The sequence below is a fragment of the Mustelus asterias genome, unplaced genomic scaffold, assembly GCF_964213995.1.
Source record: "Mustelus asterias unplaced genomic scaffold, sMusAst1.hap1.1 HAP1_SCAFFOLD_4444, whole genome shotgun sequence".
Lineage (NCBI taxonomy): Eukaryota > Metazoa > Chordata > Chondrichthyes > Carcharhiniformes > Triakidae > Mustelus > Mustelus asterias.
In genome coordinates, this window is record NW_027594387.1 from 7,616 (window position 1) to 16,971 (window position 9,356).

Consider the following 9,356-nt stretch of genomic DNA (forward strand, 5'->3'; position numbering starts at 1 on the left):
ATACCCGGGAGTGAGTTACAGACTGGAATCTAATCGAGGGGTTCGGGGTGGTTTATATACAGAATAACAGATACCCGGGAGTGAGTTACAGACTGGAATCTAATCGAGGGGTTCGGGATGGTTTATATATAGAATAACAGATACCCGGGAGTGAGTTACAGACTGGAATCTAATCGAGGGGTTCGGGGTGGTTTATATATAGAATAACAGATACCCGGGAGTGAGTTACAGACTGGAATCTAATCGAGGGGTTCGGGGTGGTTTATATATAGAATAACAGATACCCGGGAGTGAGTTACAGACTGGAATCTAATCGAGGGGTTCGGGGTGGTTTATATATAGAATAACAGATACCCGGGAGTGAGTTACAGACTGGAATCTAATCGAGGGGTTCGGGGTGGTTTATATAGAGAATAACAGATACCCGGGAGTGAGTTATAGACTGGAATCTAATCGAGGGGTTCGGGATGGTTTATATATAGAATAACAGATACCCGGGAGTGAGTTACAGACTGGAATCTAATCGAGGGGTTCGGGGTGGTTTATATATAGAATAACAAATACCCGGGAGTGAGTTACAGACTGGAATCTAATCGAGGGGTTCAGGGTGGTTTATATATAGAATAACAGATACCCGGGAGTGAGTTACAGACTGGAATCTAATCGAGGGGTGCATGGACGCTTGTGATGTAGAGAGGGTCTGGATTGGGGCTACTGTACATTACACAGTCGGATCCCACATTTGCAGCGATATATATTCCCACAGACACACACACACACACACACATGCACGTAGAGCTATCATCTTGCGTATTTACGCTTCCCCAATATTGACAGCAATAGGAAGAGGGGTCAGGGTTGACACTGGGGTTCAACAGGTCAGAGTTCATGCAAGCTTGTCTAGGAGCTGGGATTAGAATTGCACCCAGCTCGCCTGGGGGGTGCTATCTTCAAGGTTCGATCTGCAGGAGAGAGAGAGACAGAGAGAGAGAAGTGTCGTAAGCTCGATATTGTGAACACATTGAAATTTTTCGGAGTTCCCCGGGGGGAGAGTGTCAGTATTTACAGGAGGGTCCCCGGGGGGAGTGTGTCAGTATTTACAGGAGGGTCCCCGGGGGGAGTGTGTCAGTATTTACAGGGGGGGTCCCCGGGGGGAAGTGTGTCAGTATTTACAGGGGGGTCCCCGGGGGGAGAGTGTGTCAGTATTTACAGGGGGTCCCCGGGGGGAGTGTGTCAGTATTTACAGGGGGAGTCCCCGGGGGGGGGTGTGTCAGTATTTACAGGGGGCCCCCGGGGGGAGTGTGTCAGTATTTTCAGGGGGGTCCCCAGGGGGGGAGTGTGTCAGTATTTACAGGGGGGTCCCTGGGGGAGTGTGTCAGTATTTACAGGGGGGTCCCCGGGGGGAGTGTGTCAGTATTTACAGGGGGTTCCCGGAGAGAATGTGTCAGTATTTACAGGGGGGTCCCCGGGGGGGAGTGTGTCAGTATTTACAGGGGGTCCCCGGGGGGAGTGTGTCAGTATTTACAGGGGGTCCCCGGGGGGAGTGTGTCAGTATTTACAGGGGGGTCCCCGGAGAGAATGTGTCAGTATTTACAGGGGGGTCCCCGGGGGGGAGTGTGTCAGTATTTACAGGGGGGTCCCCGGGGGGAGTGTGTCAGTATTTACAGGGGGTCCCCGGGGGGAGTGTGTCAGTATTTACAGGGGGTCCCCGGGGGGAGTGTGTCAGTATTTACAGGGGGTCCCCGGGGGGAGTGTGTCAGTATTTACAGGGGGGTCCCCGGGGGGAGTGTGTCAGTATTTACAGGGGGGTCCCCGGGGGGGAGTGTGTCAGTATTTACAGGGGGGTCCCCGGAGAGAATGTGTCAGTATTTACAGGGGGGTCCCCGGGGGGGAGTGTATCAGTATTTACAGGGGGGGTCCCCGGGGAGAGTGTCAGTATTTACAGGGGGGTCCCCGGGGGGAGTGTCAGTATTTACAGGGGGGTCCCCGGGGAATGTGTCAGTATTTACAGGGGGTTCCCGGGGAATGTGTCAGTGTTTACAGGGGGTTCCCGGGGGGAGTGTGTCAGTATTTACAGGGGGGTCCCCGGGGGGGAGTGTGTCAGTATTTACAGGGGGGTCCCCGTGGAGAGTGTGTCAGTATTTACAGGGGGGTCCCCGGGGGGAGTGTGTCAGTATTTACAGGGGGTCCCCGGGGGGGGAGTGTGTCAGTATTTACAGGGGGTCCCCGGGGGGAGTGTGTCAGTATTTACAGGGGGGTTCCTGGGGGGAGAGTGTATCAGTATTTACAGGGGGTCCCCGGGGGGAGAGTGTGTCAGTATTTACAGGGGGTCCCCGGGGGGAGTGTATCAGTATTTACAGGGGGTCCCCGGGGGGGAGTGTGTCAGTATTTACAGGGGGGTCCCCGGGGAGAGTGTGTCAGTATTTACAGGGGGTTCCCCGGGGAGAGTGTGTCAGTATTTACAGGGGGGTCCCCGGGGTGAGTGTGTCAGTATTTACAGGGCGCTCCTGGGGGGAGTGTGTCAGTATTTACAGGGGGGTCCCCGGGGGGAGTGTTTCAATATTTACAGAGGGGAGTCCGGTGTTTGCGGGAGTGAGTGAGTCGTTACTTACTTGTCGAGGGAGATGGGGTTCGAGTCCACATCAGGCTGAGTTGCTTTGGGATCTGTCAACAGCATTGGAAAGAGGGGGTTAGGTTGTGTGATTGCGTGAGTGCGTGATCAGTTCTGATGCACAGGTTCGGCTCCGCAATGTTAGGAATACTCCCTCGGTACCTGCTCCACCAATCCTCCTGATCTGTGGGTCCCCCGCGGACCGCGTGGGGGAGGCGCCAGCAGTCCTCCCCCCCGGAGGGGGAAGCAGGGGTACGGTTCCTCCTGTCGCTGTCCTGGGCCGGGACCTATCACGCCTCTTCATGTTCTGAAAGGCAAAGAGGTTGATTTGATTGTCGTAAAATATTGGGATGCAGATCTCTGCGGTCAGTTTCATAATGTTGGTTGACATGAGTTAAGTGGTTTCAAGGGTTTGTGGTTTGGGGACTTCTCAGTTAAAGTGCGGCACTGGGCTGCAGTGATAGGTATTGTTTCTTGCACAAGTTACAGACAAATCATACCGTTCATAGAGTAAATAGGGGAGAAGGAAAGGATGTCGTGCAAAATGTCGCGTTACTTTCCCTACTATGTCTCTGCTTTCTCAGAAGACAGGGGAAATTTGGTATGTCACCTTACACCAACTGCTGCACGCACCCAGACGGCGATGCACGCGCCCAGACGGCGATGCACGCGCCCAGACGGCGATGCACGCGCCCAGACGGCGATGCACGCGCCCAGACGGCGATGCACGCGCCCAGACGGCGATGCACGCGCCCAGACGGCGATGCACGCGCCCAGACGGCGATGCACGCGCCCAGACGGCGATGCACGCGCCCAGACGGCGATGCACGCGCCCAGACGGCGATGCACGCGCCCAGACGGCGATGCACGCGCCCAGACGGCGATGCACGCACCCAGACGGCGATGCACGCGCCCAGACGGCGATGCACGCGCCCAGACGGCGATGCACGCGCCCAGACGGCGATGCGCGCACCCAGACGGCGATGCACGCACCCAGACGATGATGCACGCGCCCAGACGGCGATGCACGCACCCAGACGATGATGCACGCACCCAGACGATGATGCACGGGCCCAGACAGGCAGCAAAACGTGGCCTCGGAGGAGCCTCTGAAACAGGGAGGGGAAGGTTCGAAGCACAGATACCTTCCCAGCAGCGATTCTCTCGTTCGCCCAAAAGGGGGCAGCAGCGCCCCACCGACAGGACGGATTACACGCACGGGTTTAGTGAGACAGCTGGGAGTCGGCGGGAGGTTTTGGCATTGGACTAACGGAAGAGGGGGTTTTTACTCGACCTAGATACACGTACGCCCCCGGGGCAGTCTGCCCACCCGCAGGGCGACGTCATCCGCACCAGGACAGTGCCGGTAACCTACCCCGATCTGCAACTGGATGGTCTGACCCTCCTTAAAGCCCAGATCGAGCTTGGGGCACGGTTCCAACTCCTGTTCGTGTTTGGAAGCATCGGCTTCCTGCTTCACCCACCTGGAGGGACAGAGGCAACGGCAGAGTTACCGCACCCTAACGACGCCGCAATCATCCCTCAGCACTGACCCTCCCACAGTGCGGCGCTCCCTCAGCACTGACCCTCCCACAGTGCGGCGCTCCCTCAGCACTGACCCTCCCACAGTGCGGCGCTCCCTCAGCACTGACCCTCCCACAGTGCGGCGCTCCCTCAGCACTGACCCTCCCACAGTGCGGCGCTCCCTCAGCACCGACCCTCCCACAGTGCGGCGCTCCCTCAGCACCGACCCTCCCACAGTGCGGCGCTCCCTCAGCACTGACCCTCCCACAGTGCGGCGCTCCCTCAGCACTCACCCTCCCACAGTGCGGCGCTCCCTCAGCACTGACCCTCCCACAGTGCGGCACTCCCTCAGCTCCGACCCTCCCACAGTGCGGCACTCCCTCAGCACTGACCCTCCCACAGTGCGGAGCTCCCTCAGCACCGACCCTCCCACAGTGCGGCGCTCCCTCAGCACTGACCCTCCCACAGTGCGGCGCTCCCTCAGCACTGACCCTCCCGCAGTGCGGCGCTCCCTCAGCACTGACCCTCCCACAGCGCGGCGCTCCCTCAGCACTGACCCTCCCACAGTGCGGCGCTCCCTCAGCACTGACCCTCCCACAGTGCGGCGCTCCCTCAGCACTGACCCTCCCACAGTGCGGCACTCCCTCAGCACTCACCCTCCCACAGTGCGGCGCGCCCTCAGCACTGACCCTCCCACAGTGCGGCGCTCCCTCAGCACTGACCCTCCCACAGTGCGGCGCTCCCTCAGCACTGACCCTCCCACAGTGCGGCGCTCCCTCAGCACTGACCCTCCCACAGAGCGGCACTCCCTCAGCACTGAGCCTCCCACAGTGCGGCGCTCCCTCAGCACTGACCCTCCCACAGTGCGGCGCTCCCTCAGCACCGACCCTCCCACAGTGCGGCGCTCCCTCAGCACCGACCCTCCCACAGTGTGACGCTCCCTCAGCACTGACCCTCCCACAGTGCGGCGCTCCCTCAGCACTGACCCTCCCACAGTGCGGCGATCCCTCAGCACTGACCCTCCCACAGTGCGGCGCTCCCTCAGCACTGACCCTCCCACAGTGCGGCGCTCCCTCAGCACCGACCCTCCTACAGTGCGGCGCTCCCTCAGCACTGACCCTCCCACAGTGCGGCGCTCCCTCAGCACTGACCCTCCTACAGTGCGGCGCTCCCTCAGCACCGACCCTCCCACAGTGCTGCGCTCCCTCAGCACTGACCCTCCCACAGTGCGGCGCTCCCTCAGCACTGACCCTCCCACAGTGCGGCGCTCCCTCAGCACTGACCCTCCCACAGTGCGGCGCTCCCTCAGCACTGACCCTCCCACAGTGCGGCGCTCCCTCAGCACTGACCCTCCCACAGTGCGGCGCTCCCTCAGCACTGACCCTCCCACAGTGTGGCACTCCCCTCAGCCCTGATCGGTTACTGACTGCCGTTACCCACTTGAAATGGTCCTGTAACGCTACGTTGAAGTCGAAAGCATCCTCTCGGTCAGGGAACCCAACCCCGATGAAGGCTCGATGGCCTGTGGACAAAAAAAGAAACATTAAGGGCGGCACAGTTAAGTGTGGCGTACACGCACCCACTCTCTCCGCCAACTGCCCAGATCCTTTGGCGCCCTCCTGACCATTCCCGTCGCAGGACATCTCCCGTACGTCTTTGTAAATCGGTCGTCTGAAGGGCTATGTTGCTTGGAGACACCTGAGGGCTCCAAGGCTTCTCTCTCAACTGCCGCGTTCAATCCTTATTCCTGGAGCCACCTCCCAAGGAAGTCACGCCTTTGCCCAAAGTACGGCAGCAAATCCCGCGATATGCACCCGCTACGTTCTATCCCACCTTGCCCCCCCTCCCGTCAGCGACTAATCCAGCGACCTTGGAAGGACCCGCCAAGTCCCAGCATGCACCTCCCACTATCAGAGATGCACCTCGGAAAGCAAACCTTCTGGATGTATCAAACTTGTTACGGCTCCTGCTCAAGTTTAAAATTCATTCATTAGCGTCACAAGTCGGCTCACATTCACACCGTGAAGTAGGCAATTTTCCAAAAGCCATATTGGCACCAATTACAACATGCTACCGTGCAAAGGGACCTGGGGGTCCTTGTGCATGAGACGCAAAAGCCCAGTCTGCAGGTACAACAGGTGATCAAGAAGGCAAATGGGATGTTGGCCTATATCGCGAGGGGGATAGAATATAAAAGCAGGGATGTCTTGATGCACCTGTACAGGGCATTGGTGAGGCCGCAGCTGGAATACTGTGTGCAGTATTGGTCCCCTTATATGAGGAAGGATATATTGGCACTGGAGGGAGTGCAGAGAAGGTTCACCAGGTTGATACCGGAGATGAGGGGTTTGGATTATGAGGAGAGGCTGAGGAGATTGGGTTTGTACTCGTTGGAGTTTAGAAGGATGAGGGGGGATCTTATGGAGACTTATAAGATAATGCGGGGGGCTGGATAGGGTGGAGGCGGAGAGATTCTTTCCACTTAGTAAGGAAGTTAAAACTAGAGGACACAGCCTCAAAATAAAGGGGGGTCGGTTTAAGACAGAGTTGAGGAGGAACTTCTTCTCCCAGAGGGTGGTGAATCTCTGGAATTCTCTGCCCACTGAGGTGGTGGAGGCTACCTCGCTGAATATGTTTAAAGCGCGGATGGATGGATTCCTGATCGGTAAGGGAATTAAGGGTTATGGGGATCAGGCGGGTAAGTGGTACTGATCCACGTCAGATCAGCCATGATCTTATTGAATGGCGGGGCAGGCTCGAGGGGCTAGATGGCCTACTCCTGCTCCTATTTCTTATGTTCTTATAACGTGCCCACAATGCAGAGGGGACCACCCGGATGGATATTCGTTCAAATCCCCCTCTGCACAGCTGAGAGACCTTTAAATTTCAAAGCCAACGAAAGATCCTTATTCTGCCCAGCAACAGCGCGAAGCCGCATTTTAAACCGGCCTTTGGCCAAGGAAGATCGGGATATCTGCAAGTCAAGACCGAGAGTGGGCTATATACCAGACTATCAATAAAATATTACAGGAATAAAATGACCAAGGCAGGCAAAGAAACTTAACAAACTAGGGTAAAAGGAATAAAAGATTAGATTAAATTAGGAATGGGATCCAAGGGGCTTAGGATTAGGCATGGGATCCAAGGGGCTGTTGCCTTGTGGATCCAGAACTGGCTTGCCTGCAGAAGGCAGAGAGTGGCTGTGGAGGGGTCTTTCTCTGCATGGAGGTCAGTGACCAGTGGAGTGCCCCAGGGATCTGTTCTGGGACCCTTGCTGTTTGTCATTTTCATAAATGACCTGGATGAGGAAGTGGAGGGATGGGTTGGTAAGTTTGCTGACGACACCAAGGTAGGTGGTGTTGTGGATAGTTTGGAGGGATGTCAGAAGTTGCAGCGAGACATAGATAGAATGCAAGACTGGGCGGAGAAGTGGCAGATGGACTTCAACCCGGATAAGTGTGTGGTGATCCATTTTGGCAGATCCAATGGGATGAAGCAGCAGTATAATATGAAGGGTACCATTCTTAGCAGTGTAGAGGATCAGAAGGACCTTGGGGTCCGGGTCCATAGGACTCTTAAATCGGCCTCGCAGGTGGAGGATGCGGTCAAGAAGGCGTACGGCGTACTAGCCTTCATTAATCGAGGGATTGAGTTTAGGAGTCGGGAGATAATGCTGCAGCTTTATAGGACCCTGGTTAGACCCCACTTGGAGGACTGCGCGCAGTTCTGGTCACCTCATTACAGGAAAGATGTTGAAGCCATTGAAAGGGTGCAGAGGAGATTTACAAGGATGTTGCCTGGATTGGGGGGCATGCCTTATGAAGATAGGTTGAGGGAGCTTGGTCTCTTCTCCCTGGAGAGACGAAGGATGAGAGGTGACCTGATAGAGGTTTACAAGATGTTGAGAGGTCTGGATAGGGTAGACTCTCAGAGGCTATTTCCAAGGGCTGAAATGGTTGCTACGAGAGGACACAGGTTTAAGGTGCTGGGGGGTAGGTACAGAGGAGATGTCAGGGGTACGTTTTTCACTCAGAGGGTGGTGGATGAGTGGAATCGGCTGACGTCGGTGGTGGTGGAGGCAAACTCGTTGGGGTCTTTTAAGAGACTTCTGGATGAGTACATGGGATTTAATGGGATTGAGGGCTATAGATAGGCCTAGAGGTAGGGATATGATCGGCGCAACTTGTGGGCCGAAGGGCCTGTTTGTGCTGTGGCTTTCTATGTTCTTAAATCTCCCTACGCACAGCAGGACAAAATGACATTAACACCTAATCTCGCAAGCAGGGAACACAGACACAAAACAATGGGGTCATTTCAGATAAGGGGACACGTAGAGGGGATAATGGGAAACACATTAAAACAAGAACAGGGTAGTCCCATTAACACAAACACACACCATACAAGTACAAATTGACAAGCCTCCCAGAGAACTTCCTGACGCGACAGACCACTTTACACATATTGTAAAAATGCATAATCAAATGTTCCCGCTCGAATTTGGATCCCTATAAAGATCCAGAGCTGACGTGAAAGGATTAAGGTCAACGTGGACAAGCCACTGTTTCGGAGCTGGTTACGTTGGTTCTCCCTGGGGTTTCCCAGTAATTGTACAATAAAGAAAAACACTTTGAACCTTGCCTCGCGACTCGACTTCTTTGAATGCACTGGTACGAGGGATTTTTCCCTACAACAACCGCAAAGAAGTTACTGTGAGAATCCCCTGGTCGCCCACACTCCTATTCGGGGTTACACTGAGGGAGAATTTAGCACGGCCCAATGCGCCCTAACCCAGCACGGTCTTTCGGACGGTGGGAGGAAACCGGAGCACCCGGAGGAAACCCACGCAGACACGGGGAGAACGTGCAGACTCCGCGCAGACGGTGACCCGAGCCCGGGAATCGAACCCGGCTCCCTGGCGCTGTGAGGCAGCAGCGCTAACCCACTGTGCCACCGTGCTGCCCAACTTGGGCACAGTAAGAAGTCTTGGAACACCATAGAAAGCATTAGAACGTAGAACATAACAGCGCAGTACAGGCCCTTCGGCCCTCGATGTTGCGCCGACCAGTGGAACCAATCTAAAGCCCCTCTAATCTACACTATTCCAATATCATCCATATTGGCACGGTAGCACGGTGGTTAGCACTGCTGCTTCACAGCGACAGGGTCCCGGGTTCGATTCCCGGCTCGGGTCACTGTCTGTGTGGAGTTTGCACATTCTCCT

At 56.1% G+C, this 9,356-nt stretch overlaps 1 protein-coding gene across 1 annotated transcript; it reads right to left on the bottom strand.

The window, feature by feature from the left end:
- Positions 1–393: 393 nt before the first annotated feature.
- LOC144491103 (adaptin ear-binding coat-associated protein 2-like) lies at positions 394–5,657 on the bottom strand (the record flags this gene model as incomplete). The annotated part of the gene is made up of 5 exons (XM_078208784.1): positions 394–962; positions 2,613–2,664; positions 2,774–2,918; positions 3,987–4,095; positions 5,576–5,657. Coding segments are annotated over 5 exons (437 nt in total), but the record flags the coding sequence as incomplete, so codon positions are not given.
- Positions 5,658–9,356: the final 3,699 nt, after the last annotated feature.